This window comes from Mchenga conophoros, linkage group LG9 (genome assembly GCF_057382185.1).
Source record: "Mchenga conophoros isolate Kocher_MC1m ecotype Shallow Benthic linkage group LG9, M_conophoros_male_GT1.1, whole genome shotgun sequence".
NCBI lineage: Eukaryota > Metazoa > Chordata > Actinopteri > Cichliformes > Cichlidae > Mchenga > Mchenga conophoros.
In genome coordinates this window covers 34,967,697-34,993,288 of record NC_140534.1, presented here as the reverse complement: position 1 = coordinate 34,993,288, position 25,592 = coordinate 34,967,697, and the positions used below count along the sequence as shown (strand labels likewise).

The following is a 25,592-nucleotide window of genomic DNA, read 5'->3' as shown; positions in this document are numbered from 1 at the left end:
TCTGGTTTTGCACTTTTTCACTGTGGCTTCACGACCAAAGAGACCCGACTCCAACAACACAAAGGACGTTGTCCAGATTCATGTTTTCTTAAGTGTTGTCACAAAGACGCTCAGAGTTGCTGGCGGGTCACGTTCCTTCTTACAGGCTCTTTCCCCTGATTTCCACACGTTTCAACAAGTTTGTGCAGATCATTGGCTGAATGTGCGTGACCCCCTCAGCTCCAGCGGAGGTCAGCGGTTAATTATCCGACTCATTAAAAGCCCAGATTCCATCGAAACAGGGACTGTGATGGACCTCGCTGTCGCTCCATCAGCTGTTCTGATTTATCGAGTGTTACTTTGTGTTTTGCTGACAGCTTGTTGATCCCGCCCGGACACCCCAGCAGGAAACGAGGAGACAACTATTACCTGAACAGGTGAGAGCCGATGTCTTCTGCCGCGAGCGCTCGGCGTCCTCCATCGGCGTCACTAACCCTGTTTTTATGTGGGACAGGACGACGATGCTTCGCGCTCACACGTCCGCCCACCAGACGGACCTGGTGAGGTCGGGGCTGGACGCCTTCCTGCTGGCCGGAGACGTTTACAGGCGGGACGAGATCGACGCCAGCCACTACCCCGTCTTCCACCAGATGGAGGGAGTGCGACTCTTCTCCAACCGCCAGGTGCTCAGAATGAAAAAGTTAGACAGGTGACGTAGTGATCACGTGACCCTGACCCGCAGTGTCGTGTCCCTCAGCTGTTCTCCCGGGTGCAGAACGGTGGCGAGCTGTCTCTGTTCGAGCGAGGAGGGCGGCGGTCTCCCGAGAAGCAGGAGACGCACACTCTGGAGGCGGTGAAGCTGGTGGAGTTCGACCTCAAACGCACTCTGACACAACTTGTCTCTTACCTGTTCGGAGCAGGTGAGGCCCCGCCCACCAGGACGTCTGGTTAGGTTTGCTCTTCCTCAAACTTCCTCGTCTTCCTCCTCAGATCTCGAGATCAGGTGGGTCGACTGCTACTTCCCCTTCACTCACCCGTCCTTTGAGATGGAGGTGCGTTTCCAGGGCGACTGGATGGAGGTGCTGGGCTGTGGCGTGATGGAGCAGGAGCTGCTGAACTCTGGTCAGAGCGCACCTACGCACGCACGCACACATGATTCTGTTAGTTCGACCTCGGTCACATGAGCAGAGGAGCGCGCTCACCTTACTTCGGGTCTTAAAAACGAAATCACAAACAGACTTTTCCAAAGGTTTATGGTCAAAGGTCAAAGGTCGTGTCTGCTGTGAGCAGAATGTTTCCATGAATGAAACCTGCAGGGCTGGAAACTTCCTCTAGCGTCCAGCAGGGAGTCGGTCCGTCCCACACACCCTCGTGTTGTTCCACGTTACAGCAGAAATAAATGTGTATAGTGGGCGTGTGTTGGGGGCGTGGCCTCTTTCACCTCACCTCTGAGTTGGACCTCTTATTTGTTGTACATTTTCAGTCCATGTAATAGTTTTGTTTTTTACTTATTTTTAGCTTCTTTACAATTATTATATCTACACATATACACACACACACACACACACACAGTCCTGTGTGTAAACAGGCAGCTCGGTGATTGATTTGCTGATTTGTGTTCGATGCAGTTCAGCCTCTCAGGACGTCTGGCCTGTCGTACACATCGTTAACAGCTGATTTCCACCTACACACACACACACACACAGACACACACACAGACACACACACACACACACAGACACACACACAGACACACACAGACACACACACACACACAGACACACACACAGACACACACACAGACACACAGACACACACACAGACACACACAGACACACACACACACACAGACACACACACAGACACACACAGACACACACACACACACAGACACACACACACACACACACACACAGACACACACACAGACACACACACACACACAGACACACACACACACACACACACACACACACAGACACACACACACACACACACACACACAGACACACACACACACACACACACACACACACACAGACACACACACAGACACACACAGACACACACACACACACAGACACACACACAGACACACACAGACACACACAGACACACACACACACACACACACACACACACACACACCTTTCCCTCTCCTCCTTCTTCTTAGGGTTTCTCTCTCCCTCCCCTGTTGCTCGCCCCGTCGCTCGCCCCTCTCTCTCCTGTCAGTCTGCTAAGTGGCTAACTTGCAGCTTTGCCCTTGAACAAAGCTGCAGCTCTGTGCTGCACTTCACTGCTGCTTGTTCTAATCAATAATACATGCTTTAAAACGCAAAGAGCGGCCCGATCGCTCTTTTACCACCACGCTGTGTGTGCGTGCGCGTGTGTGTGTGTGCACTGGAGCTACTAACACACTTCAGATATGCACATCTGGGTGGAGGGCTACCTGAAGTTCACACAGAGGAGATCAGGAGGTGGAGCAGCTTCATGGAGCCGTCTCATGGGACGCCCTGAGGGAACGTTTGTATGAAGTCGTGCGTTTCCTGTTCCAGGGTGGATGTCCATGTTAAACAGGGTCGGAGTTTAAAACAGTGGTGTGTGTGTGTGTGTGTGTGTGTGTGTGTGTGTGTGTGTGCTCCAGGTGAGTCAGTGACTCTCGATGATGTCACAGAGTTGGAGCATCCACCCACCTGTTGTTTAAGTTGCTCATAATGAGGGGCAGCCAATCAGAGCTGTGCTGGTTTAAAGAGGGAGGAGCTCAGACTGCTTGTTTAGGAGGATGAACTGAAGGGCTGCTCACAGTGTGAATCATGCAAAGCTAGCCTGGCAGGGCCCAAGAATAAAACTGTGGAAATGAGCAGATCAAAAAGTTAAAGTACAAAAATAAAGAAACAGGAAGAAACTCAAACCATCAAACTTGGGAGCTAGCGTAGCACGTGACGTGCCTCTGATCCAGCTGCTGATGGTGCAGGGTAAGCTGGCGCTGTGGCAAACAGCCGCTCTGAGGGAGAGCGACCTGTAGCCCATCGTCGCAGCGCTGCGGGGTATCAGACCGAGCCCAGGTTTGAACCTACGAGCTTCCATCCCGTCCTGAGCCCAACATCTGGAGCAGCGTTACAGCTGTTTTACAGTCACCTCTGAACCCCAGGTGTGCAGCTGCATCACACGCTGCTGCTGCTGCTGATGGTTACTATTCTGGCGTGTGAAACGCTGACGGGTCAGTGTGGATGTTTCACAGGACATCGTCCACTCAAAGCTCTACAATCAGCCCTGACCTGTGTGAGCTGGACTGACTGAGGTTATCCGTGGTCCACCCTGTGCACGGTTTCATGACGCTCTGCTTTAGGATCAGCACACGCCTGGGTTTGAATCATTAACCCTGCTGTGATGCAACAGTCTCTTCTTTAAGTGTGTTTACTGGACCCTGGAAGATCTGCAGGTGTGGATGCTGTGGTGGCTCTGTGGAGGTTAAAGGTCGTGTTCTTATGTCCTGAAACGCTGATCGTCAAATGGCTGCAGATCTGTGTTTACAGAAACGAGGTTTTATTTTTCTGAACACGTCCTTCAGCTGAGCGATGTTCGAAGGATCTTTGTCTTCTGTTTATTTGTCCTCTGAAATCACGAGTGTGACGTCAGCGCGGCAGTTTCCAGCCCTGCCACCGGGGGGGGCTGCAGCTCAGGGGAGGAGGAGGAGAGGTGGGGGCATCACGCTGCAGAAATCCCTGTCAGTGTCACTGCTTCTATTATTGAACGCTCTGCATCATCTCACTCTCATTTACGAGTCTGCAGGTGTGTGTGTGTGTGTGTGTGTGTGTGTGTGTGTGTGTGTGTGTGTGTGTGTGTGTGTGTGTGCGCACACTTCTGAATCCATTTCCTGCAGCGAGCCATGACTGAAATAGACTGTTTCAGGACACACACAGCGAGATGGAAGCGCCTTTGGCCATTTTACTCTTCGTGTGTGTGTGTGTGTGTGTGTGTGTGTGTGTGTGTGTGTGTGTGTGTGTGCGCGCGCTTCTGGCTGACAGTAGAAGCAGTTGGAGGTTAAATTGATGCTGAGGTCTCAGCAGAGGCAGAGGGAGTAGAAACTCCATCAGTAGTGTGAATGTTGCATTCGCTGACGTCGCAGCGCGTCCGTTTTTTCCCCGCCGTCACTTTCTAGTCGCCTCGTGTGCTGAAAGTCGGGGTTTGTGTTAGCGGCTAAAGCGTGAGCTGATGTTCGAGTGTGGCGTCCAGCTGTCACCACCTGGGGAGGAAATTCTGTCTTTGTCTTTTCCCTGAGTCGTGACTGTCAGGGAGTTCTTCCTCAGGAATCTGTGAACTGTTGCAAATAATTTGCAAGAGCAAACGTGCTTGTTAGGAAACCGAGAGCTTGGGAAGTTACCGGCGACTGGATTCAACAGCTTTGAGTTCCTCTCAGAGCACCAAACTCAAACAGAAATACATTTTAATGAACTTCCTTTTCCCCGCTGGTCTGATTAGGAAGCAGAAACTGGAAAGTGGTCACGGCCATGATCCTACACTTGTTCTAAAGAAGCTCCGAGTTGCCATCGACATTTAAACAAGCTCCCCTCAGGGTCTCCTCGGGACTCCTCCCAGCACTGCTCCTTCTCAGATCTCTCCCTGGACGTCCCGTCCCTCCTTTCGCCTCTCTGAGTCGCCTTCAAAGAATCTCGCTGCACCATCTCCTCCACTGCGATCAGGGCAGGAGGTGCAATGATTGGAAGCTCGATGAGCGTGCTCCTCACCTGTTGCACCTCCCTCAGACTCATGCAGGCGTTTCCACCTGAGCAGTGACTACGGCTGTGTGTGCCTCAGCTCCAGGGCAAACATGTCCTCTGTGAGAACAGCCGAGCTGCTGGCGGCGTGACGCGAGGTGAAAGGGCCGCTCAGTTTTATCACCAGCGGTTGTGTTGGTCCTGCAGGTCACCGAGTTACTGCAGCGAGTCGATTCTCCTTTAAGATGCTGCTGTCGTCTCATCGCCTCTGACAGCCGGCAGATTTTCTCCTCGCTTCACTCGCCGTGAATTTATTTCCTCTGTGGCAGCAAAGCATGTTAGAGGCTCTCCCTTCAGTAACAGCATCAGAGCTGAGCACACGGCAGACTCTGAGAAGAAATCCTCACAATAAGAAAAGATGTGTCACCTGGAAACACCTCACAGGTTTAGTTTCAGAGGTCGAGTGCACCGCCCTAACCCCATCACCTCAGAGTCGACACCGCAGAGAGGGTGGAGGATAAACCCGATGAAACGGATGAACTGTGAGATCTGTGTGTCCTCGAAGGTTGTTCCTGCATGAGTCAAACCCTCATCTAAAAATACTTTCATAAGGATTATTGGGAAACTTACTGGTTTTATTGGTTTGAACACCATCAAACACCTTCCGGCTCCCTCTGTCTGTTTCTCTGGAGAATCACATTTTTAAGGGAAGTTAAAGTTTTCCTTTAAAGAAAAAGTTTAATGTGCAGCAGTTTATTAGGAACACAGACTCTGAACCCGCATGCATGTTAATGACCAGCAGGGGGCGACTCTGGTTGTAAAATGATGTCGGTTCAGTCAGTGCGGACCAACGAAGGATGTCAGAGGAACAAAGAGGAAGTCGGGTTTTTGTTTCTTGTCTAAACATGAAGAAACTTCGACTTTTCTCCTCGTTGAGGAACGTTTGGTTTTTATTTGCAGCAGCTTCACGTACGTGACATCAGCACTCTGACAGACAACAGAGAGACGTGTGCACAGAGGAGGTCGGGGTGGGTGGACGGGTCCATAACAGATCAGATTCAACACTTTTTAAAGGTTGGCTGACTTTAACAGATATTTAATTGACTTAAACCTGGCAGAGCTCCACCAGCAGCACCCTGCCCTCTGTGCACACGCCCACCTCCTACATGGATGTTCAGGGTGGAGGAGCTTCTCAGCTCACTTTCACTCCGAGTGGAAACTGAACTCCTCGGGAGTCCTGCTCACTTCCTTCACAAACACATGTGTGTGTCTGTGTGTGTGTTTGGGCCCTTAAGGCAAATTAAAGTCATGGTTGTCAGACGTGAAGCCTGTGTGTGGGGGCATTGCAGCATTGCAGCAGAGCCAATGCTCTTGACATCCAGAGACACACACACACACACACACACACACACACACACACACACACACACACACACACACACGCCTCCTTCATTCTCGCTCCCTCCAAACTCTCCTCACCCTCTGCACCTCCCCGACATATCCACTGCAGCAGTGTGCCTCCGTTACCTTGGAAACCACTCATTCAGCTCCCCCCCCCCTTATCCTACACACACACACACACACACATGTTTCTGGAGCACTGAGAGTGAGAGACAATAAGGAAGAGCTGGCAAAGAGAACAAAAAGATGTGAGGAAGAGGAAGGGGGTGAGGAGGCCTTGAAGTTAATATGAGGAAGAGAGGGGGGAGACTAAGGAAGAGTGGGGAAGGCAAGGATACGAAAGGAACTGAGGATGCAGGAAAGGGAGGACAGAAAGGAGGCATTATGGTACGAGGAGGTTGGAGGAAGGATTAAACGAGTGGCAGGACCTCATCCCCGCAAGGAGGCGGCAACAGGGGACACCAGTTGGTGCTGGTGTGTGTGTGTGTTATTTAATGGTGTAGAAGCATGACTGCCATATGTGTTGCCTGAGGCCCCGTGTGATGAGGGAGCGAGTTAATAAGAGGAGGAGGAGGTGAGGAGGAACGAAGGAGGAGAAATAAGGGTGGAGAAAAAGGGAGGGATGGATGGATGGAGACGACAAAATGAGATTTTAATGGAGACGGAGGGATGGAGGGATGGTGGAGGGAGAGAGATGAATGTCTTCATTAATTCACAGGGGAGGGGGAGGGGGGAGCTATTTCTTCTTCTCTGCTTATTTATTCATCAGGGTTCCCCGGAGAAGGAGTCCCCACACACATGCACGCGCACGCGCGCAGAAATGTGCACACACACACACACACACACACACACACACACACGTGCACACGCACACAGAAACGTGCACACACACACACACACGTGCACACACACACACACACACACGTGCACACGCGCGCAGAAACGCACACACACGTGCACACGCACACACACGTGCGCACGCGCACACACACACGAGACAGAGAAGTGTTTGTGCTTGAGCTTGGCTTCAGTTTCTCTCCAACTGTACATAAAAGAAGGACGTAGCTTTGAGTACTGAGGCTCTTTAAACCTGCACTCTTTGTAACAGCCAGCAGGGGGCGACTCCTCTGTAAATTGTTCTTGGATTTTAGGGGCGGGGCCCTGTGGATGTGCCGTTTCCCCTTGATCACCAACATGGTGAAGCTCGAAATAATCAAAACGAGGCTTGGAAACCATCAAAGAGTTACTTTAAATTTCACTTTCACTAAAACGCTGTCGTTCTGGCTCGTGTTGATTCAAAGGCGCCTCCATCAAAGCTCAAACTCGGATGATGGCGAGAAAGACTGTGGAGGACGTCAGAGTCACAGATGTTTCTGAAGCTAACGGGAGCTCGTTAACATCTGTCTGCAGCTGCCTTCTGAACCCCCTCCACCCAAAGATGCTGGACGTTATGTAACAATGTTTTAATCAAATGTTGAGACTGTAAAACCGTGACATCACTGTGGCTCCAGCCATCTTCTGTATACAGTCTTTTAGCCCGTGTACCTGCTCTGCACCTCTGCCTCACTTTGAAAAACATTCAGTGTCAACAAAATGTATTTTATTTGAAAGTCATTAAATTTGTACTCGATTATTCCTGATCATGTTTTTGATTTAATTGGTCTGCTTCCATCTTCAATATACAGTCTGTGCTTCTTTGTGTGTCTTTGTTTGATTCTTCCAGTGAAGTGTGTATTCAACATTTATGTGTCTGTGATTCTGCAGTGTGTGTTTGCTTTGCCACTTATCTGTGTGTGTGTGTGTGTGTGTGTGTGTGTGTGTGTGTGTGTGTGTGTGTGTGTCTCAGGGGTTTTCCCTGCAGTGTCAGCATGCAGCATATGGGACTTGGCACTAATGACCACACCTCCTCGCCAAACTCTGTCTCACAGACACACCCCCACCCCCCAGGGGACAGGGTGGCGTGTGTGTGTGCACGTGCCTACATCTGTGTGTGTGTGTGTTAAGGGTGGAAGCTGAAATCTGATTAAAGTCATGTTGGCAACAATTAACAGCCTCTCAAACCGCCTCCTGGCGTCCTGTGGGACGTAGTGTGTGTGAGGTTCAGGTGGCTGTATTCAGTCTTAATCCGACCGCCCCCCCACCTCTGAATAAATCATGTGACCCCTCCCCACCCTCCATCCATCCTCCTCTCATTAAACCTCGTCTGTCGCCGCTGCTCGCCTTGTTTTCCTGATGAGTCGACACTTTATTCCCACACTCCTCTCTGTTAGGATGGAGGGATGGCGAAGCCTCACAAGCGTGACGACCCGTCTCCTCCCCTGTGTTTTTAGGCTTGTAAAGTCCGCCTCCTCCTCCTGACCTCTGACCTCTCTGCTGTTTTTTTGTTGTTTTTGTGGTTTTCTCGCCGCTACTGTCCGTCCTCCATCGTTTAGTAATTTGATCTTTTATTCTTTCAATAAACTTTCTCCTTCCTTCCCTCCTTCTGTCCTTTCACCCCTCCTCTCTTCCTACACTTCCACTTTATTTGGTCTTTCTTTTCCTTTCCTCCCTCCTGATTCGTTCATCCCTCTGTTTTTATTTATCCAACAGGAACCTTTCCTCATCCCTTTTCTTGTGGTTCTTTCATCTTTTCTCCTTCCTCACCTTTCATTCACCACACACACGACGGACACACACACACACACACATACGGCCTGTGTGTGTGTGTGTGTGTGTGTGTGTGTGTCCATGTGTGTCCGTCGTGTGTGTCTGGGGTTTGCAGAGGGCAGAGCAAACATTTGTTTGTGCAGCGATCCATCTCAGCCCGGCCTGCTTCCTCCATAACAAACAGAGGGGGGGAGAGGGGGGGGGGGGGTGATGGAGGGAGGTTTGATTCACCTGACAGGTAAAAAGCAGAGGGAGGGTTTGTTTGAAAACATTACACGAGTGATGCTGCGGATCAGCTCAGGTTCATCTGCTAACAACGCTCCTAAAACCTGCACACGGCCAACGATGTTAGCAGCTCGCTAACCGCTAATCATGACCTTTGACCTTTTCACAGAGAAATACCTGACACCGTCAGGTGACGCACCATTTAAAACAAACCTGGGCAGTTTTGGACTTGATCGTTTTCCAGGAGCTTAAAGGCTGAGCTGTGTTAGCTGCTCCATGAGCTAACAGGTTAGCTTTAAATGCTAACATGCAACTCCCTGTAGGATAGCGTGCACATCAATTTTGAGTCTGCAGGCAGCTCATTTCCTCTGAATCACATGATTAAACTAACTCAACAGACTCTCCACTATGAGCCAAAACAGAGAGCGTCTCCGTTTTAGCTTCTCCTCATTGGTTAGCTGTTCATTACAGAGCTCATCTTCTGACGCCCGGCCATGACTTGAGGTTTGAAATCTAATAAAATCCTATTTTTATAAACAAGCCTTCTCTTTAAGCTCTTTTTATGCTGCCTGTTTTATTTTTTTAATCTTCTCTGCTTCATGAAAACTTTAATTTTTGCTTTTACTATATTAGCTGTAATTTTACTGTATTTATCCTTCACTTTGAATCTCCTTGTGAAGCTAATCATCATCTCCCAACACTGTGTAACCTTGAAAGAAATGACCAATCCAGTGGATACCATGTGCTGGAGAGGCAAACAGGTTAAGGTTTGGCGTGTGGATCTGTGAAACAGAACCGTGAACAGAGATCACTCTGGTTTAGTCCCCTCCCCTCAGTTACCTGTGAATTACCTGAGAGTTTGCTCTTCACCTAATTACTTTTTTAATACATCTATCATATTCTACTACAGTAGCTTTGCATCGTACAGAATAATCTTAATGTTTTCCTGGTAACTTTATTCTAATTGGAAACAGACGACCACATGAAGAAAAGCCGATAAAATGCAGGAAATCGAGTATTTGCAGCGATGTGAAGGCTGAGCTGTAGACGCACAGACTCCTTCTTACCTCGACGGCATGCCGTTAGCGTGTGTTTTCTGTGTTAGCTTGATGTTTAATGCATGCGCGTGTGTGTGTGAGAGGCAGCCTGTTTTCTGGCTGAGCAGCCTCGTCCTGACTCTTAAATATTGAAGCAGTGTAAGTGAGCTCTGCAGAGATCCAGCCCCGCTGCTGCTAAAAATACCCCTGCAGATAAAAATAGATCACATGTCACGGTGAAGGGTTTAATTTCATTCACACCAAAAACGTGCCTGTGCTCGCTTTTCAGATCGCGGCTCCGTGTCTGTTCAGAATGAGGTCGGCTTTAATCAGCGAGGACGGCTAACGTGGAGCCTGCTGGCGGCAAATTAACCACGAGATCCCTAAAAATAGTGCGACGGTGGTCCGTCCCCTCGTCTGTTTGTCTGAGCCACAGACAGGAACCAAACAGTTTGTCTTTTTTCTGAGGCCAAAATATATTTTTGGTGCAGAAATTTGAATTTTGTTTTGTTTTTCTGAAAGAAACAAATCCAGGATCAGAAATCTGACCAAGAGCTTTAGGTATGCAGCAAGCTCTGGATCACAGCAGGATCGCTGTCAGTTGTTCCGGCTTTTTTTTTTATCCATTCTAGAAATCATCATAACCCGGTTTTTAAGTCTGATGTCATCAGCTGTTTCCAGGTCCAAACTCTGCTGCAGGTCCCAAAGTCAGACGAACACTGCGGCATCACTGAGAGTTAAAAACGGTCTAAATTCATCTTTAATAAAATGATCAGCGTTGCTGCTTTACCAGGTGTAACAATGAAGTTTAAAATCCAGGCATCCATGAAAACAGAATTTATTACATTTAACTGAGTTAGAAGTTAGCAGGAAGTTAGCAAGAAGTTAGCTCGCTAGTTTCCACCTAAACACGATGTAGCATGTTCTGACTGAGAGATTTCTGGAAAAATTCAAATTCACAGCTCTGTTGTCACTTCCAACATAAATGTAGACAGAAAACTAAACAGCAGTGGGGCTAGCTGGTATATAATGATGTGCTACGTGGTGGCTAGTGGCACAGCTACGTTAGCATAACATAAACACAGTGAAGCTGGAGGATGAACGCTAACTTTTTAAAGTTAACGTGAGGGTTCCCGATGGTTAGGGACAAATGCAATCGCATGGCAGGATGCTGTAAACGGACCAAACTTCAGTCAGGAGAACAACTGAGATAATCCATCCACAATACCAGGTTAGTCATTCATATACTGCTGCATGGGCTGCAGCTACATCGTAAGGGTTTAAAAACGGAGCTTTAAAATGAACTCAGAGTAGTTTGGACCCAGAAGCAGGATTCATACGTCATCACTTAAAGACCGGATAATGTTGGTCCAGGATCAGCTGACCAATCACGTTGTCTGAACATACAGTTAGCTAAGTTTTTGGCTAATGCTAATGCTTTTAAAAACCATCACTAGCAAACATGAGTAAGCTAAGTTTGATTAACAGGAACTCGATTCATAATATTAATTATATTGTATAAATGAACAATGAAGTTATGACTTCACCACAGCGTGATTGGTCAGTGGATCCTGGTCAAACATGATTATAATGTTGGAGCAGCACTGTTAGCGTCACTAAAGGTGAAACAGACAGGAGGATTTACAACCCAGTGTCAGCAAATGACAGTAAAAGAAAAACGTTTACAAATTTAAAGAAGACAACTTCCCAGGGCAGGTTTAAACTATCGAACATTATTTAAAGAAACCCTTTCTTTGGGTGAAGTGTTGTCAAAGTGTGACCGTAGACTTTCCAGCTTCTTCTTTTTGTCTTTCTGTTGTTTTTTCCTCATACAGGTGGCGTTTAGTGGAGTTTCTTTCTACTTTTAAATTTGCGATTTTAAACTTTGCAGTTCCTCTGACACTTTTGTTTCCTCATAAATCTAATCTTGCCGTTTGTTCTTGTTTATTCCTCCCCGTCCTCCTGTCCAAGCCTTTGATTTCCTGTTTCTTGACTTGTCCCTAATCCTGACTTATTTCACTGTGCTGCAGTCTATGAGCAGCCTTCACACATGTGTAAAACTTTAGAGGACGCCGTCCCGCTAACTCGTACAGATGTGCGAGCGTAACACGACTGAAGCCGACGCTGCAGCTGTCGGATAAATGTGGGATTCCCTCTAACAGCAGTGCAGGAAAAGTGTAAAATGTGCTGTAATAACAGGATGAAGTGCGCTGGCGTAATCTCTCCACCTGCCAAAGCAGCATTATAAATGTAATAAAAAGTGACGCCTTCTTTATTAAAACAAATCACTGAGGTCAAACAAAGCCTTTTGCTCTGATGTGTGTCGGAGATCTCAGGCGCTGACGCTGAGTCTGGTTTTATTGCTTTCACGGAGCCGACTGAGCTCCCGCAGAGCCGACCTTCATCCTGCAGCTCCTTCGCTCAAAGCCGGCAGATGCGTGTCAGATCCTCCTGTGACATCATCACCACGGGACAAATCCCCGACGCTGCCGTGCAGAGACTCTGCAGACTCCCTGGATGTTTGTCGGAGCTTTAGTGTCCTCACCGCCGTCTGTGAGGCTTGTCCTGGGAAGCCTCTGCTGCTTTCCGGCACGCTCGCTTGTGTTTGCAGGTCTGCAGAACATCTCTGCTGTCAACCTGCTCCTCCAGTCACAGGTGTGCGTTATTACATGCAGGCGTGAGGGACGAGTGGAGAGAGGCTAACAGAGTCGATAAGATGGTGTCTGAGGCCTGAGAGGGCAGAGGTTATAGCACACTAACATGGTGAGAACTGACGGAGGAGCTTTGGTACTCCACCACCTGTGAGGGCAGCAGCTTCAACTTTGTCAAGTTAAAAACACAAACCAGTCGTTGCCTGTAAAACCGGCTCACATGGACCCGACCCCTGTGCCCAACTCCACGGACAGTGACCCCACAGGGCAGCAGACCCACTCAGGGAGTGCCGGCGAGCCCCGTGGCTCCAGGCCCGGGACCACACACTTCCCTTCCAGGTCCTGTTTTCCAGCTTTGAGCAGGTGAGGAACGTCATCTCCCTCTAGCTGATCTGAATCTTCTCCTTCTGTCTCGTGTCAGAGATGATTTATGTGTCTGATCAGGTTTTTCATTGATGGCCAACTTCCAGCAGAGCCCGGGATGGACTCGGAGCTCACTGAGGAGATTATACGTCTCACCTGTCCTCGGAGTGCCGTGGGATCTCTGGGGAACGTGGGAAAAGGTGGTCTGATGCCACCAGGCTGATTTAGACATGTGAAGAAGATGGAAAAACCACCTCCATCCATCCATGATGGAGAACTTCTTTATTGACTCACCTGTTTAAATCATATTAAGGCTTAAAGTTTGCATTGTTAGAGGCGTGGCCTCTGTGACTGACAGGTGGTTGTAGCTGCTAGCTGTCTGCTAGCTTCACCTGAACTGGACCTCTGCACCGTGTTTGTGCTGTTGGAGCCTTTTGGACCAATAATAAGGCTGCTGTGTGGTTACTGTAGCAACAGAGCATCCACAAAGGCGAAGCTCCAGCTCTGGATTTTACTTAGTCGCAGGTATCTGTCTGTGATGCTACCTGATGGCTCCACCCTCTCACCTGTATAAGTGGTAACTGTCAGTGCAACCATAAACATGGCTGCATCTCACAGCGCCACCTACTGGCAATAATCATTTCATGCACTGACATCATCACCCACCACTGCAGCAGGAAATATCTGACAGGAAGTGAGGAAGAGCCGAGCAGGTGTGCAACCAGCGCGCAGGAAGCCGCGGTGGCGAAGACTCGTGCATGTGTTTTGTTGCTAGCAGAGACGTAGGAGTGTGATTTTCTCCTGAAATAACAACACGAGTAACAAAGTCTTTGCTTCGGTCTGTCCGGCGTGACACATCACACGCGTCCATTTTTATCTGGTGACTCGCCGTTTGGCAGCTAACCCACGATGATCCAACGGACGCACACTCAGCTCCGTCAGCTTGTGTGTAGGCCGCTCCGTCCGCCGGTCATTATTCAGTGCAGAGCAGTTGGGATGAATGAATCTCGCCGCATCTGCTGTTCTGTCCTCTCCGACTGCTCGTCTTCATCATCATGACCGTTCTCCATCATCATCCTCATCACCAGCTCCAGGCTGCGCCGCCATTATCCCCATTTTTAGCATCATCGCCACCACACCTTGCACCACCTCATCATCGTCTTTCTTTAGCCCTACACCTTCATCATCACACATGACACACCGATGGATGGCACATGTGAAGTCGCGTCTATGTTTGCCTGTTGCCATGGTTAGTGTGTGTGTGTGGGGGGGCACCATCTGTGCACTTCACCACACTTCCTTCATCAGACTTTGTACCACCTGACTCAGCAGTGTGTGTGTGTGTGTGTGTGTGTGTGTGTGTGTGTGTGTGTGTGTGTGTGTGTGTGTGTGTGTTTGTATTCATATCGGTATGGGGACCAAATATGAAACTTTACTATATTTGTAGGGACCGACAGCCTTATGGGGACAAAATCCCATCCCCACAAGTATGAAGGTATTTTTGAGACTCAAAATGTGGTTTTGGTGTCAGGGTTACAGTCAGGTTAGGATTAGGGTAAGGAGCTGGGAAAGAATTATGTCAGTTAGATGTCCCCATAAGACATGAATACCCAACCTGTGTGTGTGTGTTGCAGGGTAAATGATGCACAGCTGGTGTCAGCCCAGCTATCGCCAGAACAGGCTGTCCGTCATGTGACAGATCTCACACACACACACACACACACACACACACACACACACACACACACACACACGTTTCAGGTTACGTGTGTGTGTGGACTCTAACATCTGTCCTCGCAGCCTCCTGCTCTGGATTCATTTTCTTCTTGAAACTTCTTGTACATTTTTCCATCGTCACACTTTCCACATTAACGGCAGACACACAAAGAGCTTGTGAACACACACCTGTGTTTATGTGAACACAGGTGCACTACCTGTGTGAGGACATACTGAGGTTTGCTGATCATACGCTGCACATTAAAACTGGACACAGCTGCTTCTTTCTAATGGCCAGCAGGACGTCTGTTAGAAAACAAGCCTGCTGCTGATCTGAGAGCACAGTGAGCACTTTATGGGCTCGCCGGCTCGATTCAGGTCTTATTTACTTTGTAAATGATTCCCCTGATAGAGTCAGAAAGGCCGTGGGCAGGTCTGCCTTCATTATCCTCTCCGGTCCAGTGTTCAAACACCAGGATGTGACTGTGATCGTGCACAGCGCGGAGCTTTACATCGAGCTAACTGAAGGGGGCGACGCTGCTGCTCTGGTCATGTTTTAAGTAATGTTTGAGATGATAGCAGCAGAAACAATCACTTCCTCTCTGCGTGGCATCTGAACAGCATGTGTGAGCCTTCACCTGTAAATACAGGTGTTCTGTAGAGTGGTGGCCTGTCTCACCACGCAGTGAGGCACCGGGGAACGATTTAGAAACCAGAGAGTTCACGGTCGGCTTGGACACCGTGAGACTGCAGGAAGAAGGAAGAGAGATCCTCTGAGTGTTTGTTAAGCAGTCAGGAAAGGTGACTCCGCCTACGTCAGCACTGATGGGCACAGATGTGGTTAGACTCAAAGCTCTGCTGGGCAATGTGCGATATGTGTCGTAATAACTCTTATTCAGTGCATCCAGCTGTTTGCATCTGTCCTTTAGATTACTGCCACCTTGTGGCCACGGTTGGGTCTCACGTCTGTGTGCTAGCTTGTGTTGGATCCATAGTTTCTGGCGTTTTTGTGTTAACAAAATCTGAGACGCGAGCGACGAGTCTGCTTCTTCACTGCTTTGGATACTGAATGTGTTAAATGTTTAGACAGTCGTCTGGCAGCACAAACACACACACACACACACACGTTGGGTATTCATGCCTTGTGGGGACATCTATTTAACACAATGCCCCTTACCCTGACCATAACCCAACTGTACTCTGACACTGAAAGCACACTTTGAGTCTCAATAATGTCTTCAAACCCGTGAGGACGGGCAAATTTGGTTCCCACAACGATATGAAGACATGCTCACACACACACACACACACACACACACACACACACACACACACACACAGAGTTGTTTCTGTCACTTCAGAGGATGTTACAAGATAGCTTGCTTTGTTTTGGTCCCCATAAGAGAGGCAGGTCCCCACAATGTGAGATTCATGTTTTGTTACACACACACACACACACACACACACACACACGCTTGTTTAATGAGCCGTGTGTTGCAGAGTGTTTGTGGTTTCTCGGGTTGGCGTCTCTAATGGAGGGGTCTTCTTCAGCTGCGTTTGATGTCGGCTCTGGTATGTGGTGGGCGGCAGGAGAGAGATGTAATGAAAATAATGAGATGAGAAAAAAGGTCTGTGTGTGTGTGTGTGTGTGTGTGTGTGTGTGTGTGACTCAGACAGGGTTTATACAGGCTCATACTACATCTCCTACAGTACTGTGTGTAATACATGTGTAAGGAAAAGTTTGTGAATTGGACTTGTCTTCATTCATAGCGTGCAGCTGGGCCTTTCATCACATTTACAGGCACTGACAGGACAAACAGGTGTAGTCTTCGCTGAGCATGCTCACCACGTGTTGAATAAAGATGGAGCTGCGGATCATTTGAAGGTGAACACAGAACCCGTGACGAGCTCAGACTCTCACAGGTGGACGGACGCTGCTTCCTCCGTGCTTCCCGGCATCCAGCTCGGCTGCAGGTGACGAGCTGTTTCCCATCAGGTCGCAGCCTGGAGACGTCTGTAGGAACATCCAGGTGATCTGTAGCTAACCTCCGTGGTGTAAATGTGAACACCTGAATAAAGACCTCATCAGGTGGTTTCTGCATGCACGGCTCGTGTTACCGTGGACGAGGCCTCCTGCTGCTGCGTCTCTGTCAGTGACCATGTCTCACAACTACAGCGTGTGTCCGGCTGTAGTTGTGACTGTGATGAAGCTGAGGCCACGTTTGAGGATCGATGCAGAGATCAGTTACCTCCAAACTTTTCTCGCAGCGCCGCCCGGCGAGCAGACTGCGCGTGTTTGTCTGAACCTGCTGTCTCTCTGTGTTTGGCTCGGTAAGCGCCATCCTGTCGTATTGGACGCGGATCATGCTGATGCCATAGAAACGCTGCAGGAACAACACGACGTGACATGCTGGAGCGCCGCGGGACAAATCCACCTTAAAACACTGCAAACACGGCCGTGAGTCACGTCTGAGCAGCGTTCTGCTTCCAGCTGCACGAGTCTCTGCTCTGCAGTTCATCAGCTTCAGATAGACGGCCATGCTTTCTGCGGCTCGTTGACCTCTGACCTCTGATTCAGCCGTGGTCTGAGACATGCAGCAGCTGATCTGGGCTTTATTCATCCTTCAAACTTAACGGAGGTCTCTTTCTGTGATGCAGATGTGAAACATCATCCAGATGTTTCACATCGTTTGAGCGTCCCGCGTCATTTTCAGTAAAGCTGTGGCCTGCGGGCCAAACAAGGCCGTCCCCATAAACCTTTCGGTCTCCTTTGTTTCTGTTTCCTGTCAAAACTTCTGCAGACGTCCTGATAAACTCGTCCCCGTGGCAACAGATGGAAATGTTTAGTGTCTCAAACACAAAGACATCGCCGCCGCGTTTCCTGTCACATCAGTGAAATCATGTGTTTTATCACATGTCCCTCGATTGACTCTGGACCTCTCGTCCTCGCCGTGGCCGCCGGAGTCGCCGCTGTAACGTCTGAGGTCGACGACTCCCCCAGCTTCACACAGCGTTCACACGTGCCGCCGTCACCCACGTTTCGCCGCTGCAGGTTAATTTGAAGTCTGAGCGTCTTTGTTTAGACGGAGAGGAGCTGCCATGTTTTCTCTTTGAGTCTCCACGGTGACGGCAGATACACTCGTGTCAGAGAGCGAGAGTAACGAGACATACCAGACCCACGGATATCGTAAAGTACAATTACTGTACGCATCCATGTGTGAGAGTCAGAGAGGCTGCTGGGAAAAATAAAAATCAGCTGGAGGTCGAACTCTTGGTTCTGTGAGAAAACACCTGAAACACACCTCGCACACACGTGCTCGTACGTGATTTATTTATCAACCCTACAGCTTTAAACGAGACGGTTTAAACCTCAGTGATCGTGAGCGCGTTCCCTCTGCTGTAGTCTGCTGATGAGGAAGCATAACGTGGGAACGCCGGCTGATTGGTCCAGAGAATATACGGTTAGTGTAACCAAAACTCAGAGCAGGCTGAGGCGGAGCATCCTTTCAGGAACAAGTCTGTACTTCAGTATGTGGTGCTGCAATCTGAAGCTTGCACAGGTTTACTGTTGAATATGTTTCAAATTCAGTTAAATTCAGTCATTTATAGACATAGATCAAACAGCAGTCACTTTATATTAAAGACTCTATGTTAATACAGAGAAAACCACCAATCAGGAGAGTGCTCGGCGACTGTGGGAAGGAAAAACCCCCTTTTAGCAGGAAGAAACCTTCAGCAGAACCAGCTCTGGGACGAGGGTGAGGTTAATGGTAACGCATAAAAGAGCTGAAGGCATGTTTGTAAAGTTTTAACATGGGAGTCTATGGGGACTGACTCACCGCTGCCTCTGCTGGACGTCAGAGGAACTGCGTGTGCTCCAGCATTAGCTTCGTTAGCTTCGTGCTCTGAAGCTCATCCTCACCCTAAGCTCTTCGCTTGGTGCCTTTTAAGTAGTTACTCTCTTTATGATATCAGGTTTCTCAGACATGTCAGAGTCCACAGACTCGTGACCTCGTGACCTCACAGATCAGGTCCTGCAGCGTGGAGGCTGAAGCCGTCCTCGGTTTCCTCCCTCCTCGCTGCTCGTCTCCTCGTCTCTCCGTCCTGAGGGCTTCGGTTTGAGTGAAGGTCGCTGACGTTAAAGTATTCACACCTTGGCTGTTGCAGCTTGTAATGAGCCCATTAACCGCGCCGCCTGTTTGCCTCTGGCCGTTTACCTTGCTGTAAGGACGGCTGTTAAAGCCCGCCGCACCAGTAAAACCATTAAGCACCCAGATGGAGACATTTCACATCAGCCTGAATGTCTTTTTATACAAACTTCCTCTTTTTATGAGATAAAACATAACGAGGCAGACGGGGAGAGCGACACGATTCGCTCAGCTCTCGTGGACGTCTTCACGCCGGCTTTACTCCCGGTGTGGGCGCCACTCTGGACGTCTCTGACGTGTCGAGTCATTTGTTGATTTTGTAATGTGGGTGCGTGTGACGGGATCGAATCATCGGGAGTCTGGGAGCCGGACGCTTCCTCAGCAGCAGCAGGTAGATGAACAGGAACAGTAAATCCCGCTCGGGTGAATCGCTGTTTCACCTTTTCGGCTCATTTGTGTTTGGCACGTCCGCCTGCAGCGGTCAGGCCTGGGAGGAGGAACATGTTCACTGTCAGGTTCAGAGGAAGAGGAAGGTCACGGATGTAGCTTCTCCTCCGTGTGACAGGAGAAAGAGCTCGGATGAAGCCGAGAGGAGCTTAATGATGTGTCTGCTCGCGCTGTTTGACTTCATGTTTCAACCTTAACACACCTGTGAGGCTCAGGACGTCTTCATCTTCGTCCAGAGAGCTCCGACACACGGAAAAGCCTCGCGAGCTCGATTTAATCACACCTGCGTTTAAATTAGGAATACGTAACACGGCTTTAATATTTACAAACCAGGAAGAAAACCTTCAACGGCTCCATGATCCTGTCACGCAGCGACGCTCTTCATCGCCTCAGAGACATTAGACCACAGGTCACATGACCACGTTCACGTCATCCTGTCAGCCACGACCTTCACGTCTCTGTCAGCTGATGACGAGCTTCAAAGAAAACACGCAAACAAACAACAAGAAACAAACAACAGAAACCACGAATAAACGACGACCATAAAGGCACAAAAATAATATATTTAAATATTCCAGTAAACAAACAAACAAAACCGTCCAACCAGAACAAAGTAAACAAGGAATGTGAAATAAAAACACTGCGACTTGTTTCTGTGGGTCTGGGATGTTTTCAGGGCTGAAGCTTCGGAACGATCAGCAAACAAATTAGTAAAAACACACAACGAGCTCAAAGAACGCAAACAAAGACTGGAGAGCAGAACAAACAGGAAGTGCAGGCGATTAGAAAGAGGAGGCGACAGAGATTCAGAACAAATACACGAGCGGTACCTGCACAGGTGAGCGCGTCAGCAGCAGCTCTGAGGGCTCAGCTCAGACACCTGGGCGCTCCTTCACCTGCAGACTCTGACCAGCCGCAGCGAGGAGCTGGTCGTTTCTCAGCAGGCGTGATGAGGTAATAGCGCTCAGGAGCAAATGAATAAACGATGCGTGGAGAGGATTTATTTTTCCACACGCTGCCTTTTTTTGTTTGGGCTTAATTAATGCGTGTTAACAAGCTCAATAACAAGCTTAAAGTAATTAGAGTTAGTTAATTGCTGGGCCGGCCTCTGAAGGGGTGCAGGGCTGAAATGAAGAGGGAGGAATGAAGTGAGCGAGCTGGGAGGAAGAGGAGGAGCAAGGGAAACAGTGATCGATACCTGGAATCAGGATATGAGCGGCTACAGGCCTTAGACTCAAACTCTCTGCCGTGATCAACTCACGGCTGCAGCAGCTGCTCAGCAGCAGACGAATATCCTCCGACTCCACGTTCAGACGCCTCCTCGAAGCTCACCGTGGAGGCTCCACTCAGTCGGCATCCACACCCACTCTGACGCAGAGGCGTCGTTAGCTTTCTTTAGCTTCTTCCGTTTTCTCCAAATATGGTCACGCCAGAAACAACCCAGTGGTGCCAACACTGAGGCTTCAAAATGCCGAAACCAGTGACCCTGTTCAGAGTCGTCTGGTTCTAGAGAGAGCGTCTGTGATCGGTGGTGCTGTTTGTTGGATCGGACTGAATGCTCGCCGAACATCGACAGAAATGCTTCAGTGTTTCAGTCAGTTTGGACTCGCTGCCCTCTCATTGGCTGGATTTGGTCACCCAGTAAAAAAAATGTCATTTTTCTGGCGACTTGTTGAGCTGAAAGATCCAACGGTGTTAAATTCAAAGTTGTGACCTCGCTCGTTTGGATGAACCATGTGACCAGCAAGAGGACCGACCCGGTCTTTGTTGTTTGAGGTTTTCTCTGTGAAAACAAATCCAGCTCCACCTTCAGATTAAATCGTGCAGATAAGCTTTATATTTAAAGACATCAGCTTCGAGTAATTGTAGTCCATGTTTGAAAACGACGCAATGATCAGTCAGTAATGAATCGTTGATCTTTGTGAGAGACGGTCCGACTGATGCTGCGGATCCTCGTCTGCAGAGGTGATGTCTGCTGCGTAACGAAGCATCATTGATCCTGCTGCTTAACTACCTGAAGACTTCATTAACTGCTTTCTAATAACGACCTCCTGAAAGTCTTAATATCCCATCACGACTCGCTGTAACTGTCAGAGTTTATTCCCAGGTTGGCGTCTGTAGCTGCGGTCCGGTCACTTCCTGCTTTTCCTGCTCACCTGAAACAAAGCATGGAAGACGCAGCAGCTTCGGACTGTGACAGGCTGAAGACGCGTACGAGTGTTGACCCCAAAACAACAGGAGCACTTTATTAGAGGCTGTGCTGCAGAGCAAAGAGGCGTTCAGGGAGGCAGAGTTATTCCACGCTGACGATAAAACGCGCCCCGCTGTGCAGCGCGGGGGGTCAGAACAGCACCCACTACACTGTGGAAAGACTGAGAAACAATGAAGCTGTTCACAGGAAGCTCAGACCAGGTGATGAAGCTAAGAGCAGCAGGTGTGAGCGCTCCGACCCTTCAGCAGAGGTGCTTCGGCTCACGCTGAGTCTAAAGGCCCGACCAGACGAGCTCCCCTCAGGACGGTTTCATACTCCTCCCTCTGCTTCCATCAGATTCTGGCTGATCATCGCAAACGTTTGTATCGTAATTACCGCCTCGCACACCCTGAGTTTTAATCCCTGCGTCTATTTTTCATTAACTCCTAAAGGTTCCTCCTGCACATCTGTGCTCGTTTCATCCGATTGTTGTGAAATATTTAACATCAGTGTGGTGCTCCTGATGGGTCACTAAGAGAAGGCTGAGGCTTAAACAGTCAGTTTCACCTCGGCAGGACGAGGGAATCCTCCAGCCATCGATCCGGGATGCAGGGAATATTTCTTCCTGGCTCTGGATCCAGTGTGGTGATTAACACATCCACCCAACACACAAGATCCTGAGTCTGAGACCGGAGGAGACGGAAATCCCTGAGAGGGTCGTATCTGCCAAATCACATACGAAGCTTTTATTATGTAAGAAAGACTCGGCTGGAACGGTTCCTCAAGTTGTTGTTTTTTATTTAGACTACAGGCGATAAAACTCGAGGCTCCAGGGCTCCGCTGATTCACCTGGTAGTAAAAACATGAGAGGGTTACCTAGCAACCAGACCAAGCAACAAGTCGTCAAGGTGACGTGTGAAGATCAGGTTAGACTGGTAGTGACCCAGTAAGTAGTAACAGATCTGTGAAAACTTCCAGTAAAGTGTCAGCACAGGCTGGTGAACAGTGTTGGTCAAGTTACTACAAAAAAGTAATTAGTTACTTTAATACTTAGTTACTTTCTTTTTAAATACATGACACACAACCTGAATACGTAGTAAAGCCACAGACCTTTCAGCCCAGTTCTGTTTTTCTGCATCATATGAATTAGATAAAAAGTCTGTTTTAAAAAAGAGTTTTAGTAGTTTTGCACATTGCATCAAAAGTGAAATTATCTGAAACTGTTTAACATTTAAACCCATTTTCTGCAGATTCCAGCAGATCAAACAAAATCATGTTTTGTGTTTTCACGCTGTCAAATCGATGCCAGTAAAACTCAAAGACTCAGCAGCAGGAGTGGGGCGGGTGGAGGTTTGCCCACAGTGGTCATGTCAGTGGGGGGATCCGGGGGTTTCCCGTGGCAGCGTGCTCGTTTTCTTCTCACGCAGAGTGAACAGCGGACACTAATGTTTTTGTCACTTTTTACAGAATCAGAGTAATGCGAGTACTTCCACGCTTTAAACGCTGCATGGTCGCACGCTCTCCATCGCTGCAAACGTCTGTTACCGCGGACGTCGCACGCTTATGTCACTCATGGGACACTCTCACAAAATCACGGCTTAGTAACGCAGCGTGTTTACGGGAAAATAACAGTAATCTAATTACTTTTTTGCAATAGTAATCCCTTACATTACTCATTACTTGAAAAACGTAATCAGATTACAGTAAAACATTACTGCCCATCTCTGCTGGTGAAGCATGGAGTGATGGTAGGACAGAGTCGTCACACTGTAACCCTCTACAGCTAAACAGCCACAGTATGAAAGTAGAACGACAGCAGTCAGTAACCTCTGACCTTTACTTCCTCGCCACCCATGTGTAACTAACAATACAGCTGAATACGTGATGTTTGCGCCGCCGACCCCGGGGTCGAATGGCTGCTCAGACTCTCTGGTTCCACATAGCACCGCCCACCTGCCAACCAGCGTGGATGTTGTTTGCAGGAAGTTGAACACGTGGAGATGTTTCGCTGTCAGTGGTTTTCAGTCAGTGAGTTTTACGTTGTCACATAATCGTTCCATGTCCTTCCAGTTCTCCCAGAAGCTGCTGGGTTCTGGTCTGAGTTGAAGGTCGGGGGAACAAGTGTTTTTTCTGCTTGTGGATTTTGACGTGTTGGTCCAGGAAAGAGTCTCATCATTAAAGATTTACTTCACTGGAACTGTTCAACCCAGGAAAAACAGGAAGTAGACGAGGGCCCAGGTGTTTCGCACAGACAAACAACAGACCCGACTGGTTATGAATAATGTCCGCTGGAACACAGAAGCCGATTGGTTGGTCATTACAGCGAGGCAGACTGCAGAGATAAATCACCGTGAATAATCTGTGAATCAGACACTGATGATGCATTTAATGTGCTGATGGCCATAACGTTATATGGATGATGCTTTTAAGCAAATGTCACTAACAAGTAAAGTGCCACAAAACCATTAGAGCTCGTGAATCATAAATGAGTCACAGCTTTACATTAGGTCACGTTGGCTGTCAGCTGACCATCGTGCTTACAGACTCAGACCTCATCGGGACTTCCTCCCACAGAGACGCATTTGAAAAGCATCTTCCTCGTTTCAACGAATCCATTACTAGTTTCCTCTGACGTCATGTAGGTGTGGTTCACGTCTCTGTAAGTAACGTCTGCAGAGTGCACGTGTGATACAAACCTGCACTGACGTCATGAAAGTAATTTTTATCTGATCCCAGGAAGAAAAACCTCTTTCTCGCCTGCTTCGTTGCGTCTCTGCTTCTCTTTGTCGATATTTATGCAGATTATTTGAGCGTTGTGTTTGTTGAGCGGTGACAGTTTTATCATTTGGCTGCAGCTCTCGGTGAGACGTGTGAATAAGCACACGCACTCCTGATTATCCGACAGCACGGACAAACACTTCCACGCTTGTGTGGCAGACTCATCTGGAATACTTCTGGCACTTATTTCTCAATCAATGTGTTTCTTGATCAACATGAGACGTGGTCCACGTTACGTGTAGCCCAGATGTGACCAGCTGGCCTCTGGCCTGTGTATCTGTGGGTGAGGCAGTCCAGACCAGATGTGGCTCAAAGAAAGCTGCAGCTGCAACTTTATTTGGACCAAACATTCAACATCAGGGTGAGGAGGGATCCCAAAAAGGAAAATGCTGAACAACCTTGGAAGCTCTCCTACTCCAGTTGTCTCTCAGTGTTGTCTTGTCAATAGCGGACCAATAAAGTCCTCATTTGATGGTGTCATCCGTCTCTTAGTCCGTTCATCCATCAGTTGCCTCTTATCCAGGTCGTGGGGGAAAGTCTAAGCAGGCCACGCCTTCCTCTTGACATCCACTTCCTCCCGTCCTTCCAGGGGGAACCGTTGACGTTCCCAAACAAGCTGAGGGATATAATCTCTGCAGCAGGTCCTGGGTCTCCTGTGGGGCCTCCATACCGTGGGACATGCCCGGGACACCTTACCCAGGTGTCCTAGTTCGATCCCCCTGTTAGCCGTCTCTTGATGGCAGCTAACAGCAACTCCTCTTTTTGCAAGTTTATTAAATGTTCCTCTGACGTGACGATCCTCACGGACTCCTGAAGAATGCTGACTTAGACCTGATCAGAAATCAGATAACAGTGATACATGTTGACATTTCAACCAATCAGAGTACGTGTAACACCTCAAAAATCCTAAATGGGAGCTGCTAACGCTGTCTGTCGATCCAGATCTTTAGGTCAAGAAGTTCAGCATGATTTGCGCTGAGCTCTCGGGCCGAGTTATTCTCCATCTACTTCTTTCCAGTATTTGATGGTGAGAAAGTCTTTGTGAGAAATCCCATAAATCTAAAATGCTTCAGCAGCTTTGAAGCCGTTTCCCTCATTGAAGTAGAGTCTGCGCTGTAGTGATACCTCGGTGTGAACGCGGCGTTTTTCACATCCAGACACTCATTTTCACTCCTACATGCAGCGATGAAATGCTGCAATGCAGAGCCAGCTGTCATTAACCAGAGCGCTGGAAACAGCAGCACGGCACAATCGACTTCTGCTGAGGAGAGATCGGCGATTCGTTTAATGAA

At 48.7% G+C, this 25,592-nt stretch overlaps 1 protein-coding gene across 2 annotated transcripts in view; it reads left to right on the top strand.

Annotated features, from left to right (window-relative positions):
• fars2 (phenylalanyl-tRNA synthetase 2, mitochondrial) overlaps window positions 1-25,592 on the top strand; it is a 135,192-nt gene that overhangs the window by 39,524 nt on the left and 70,076 nt on the right. For both annotated transcript variants that reach the window (XM_085285750.1, XM_085285751.1), the window contains exons 4-7: window positions 357-416; window positions 494-662; window positions 737-899; window positions 970-1,101. In XM_085285750.1, coding sequence (XP_085141876.1) covers window positions 357-416; window positions 494-662; window positions 737-899; window positions 970-1,101 — 524 coding nt within the window. The remainder of the gene's footprint in view (window positions 1-356; window positions 417-493; window positions 663-736; window positions 900-969; window positions 1,102-25,592) is intronic.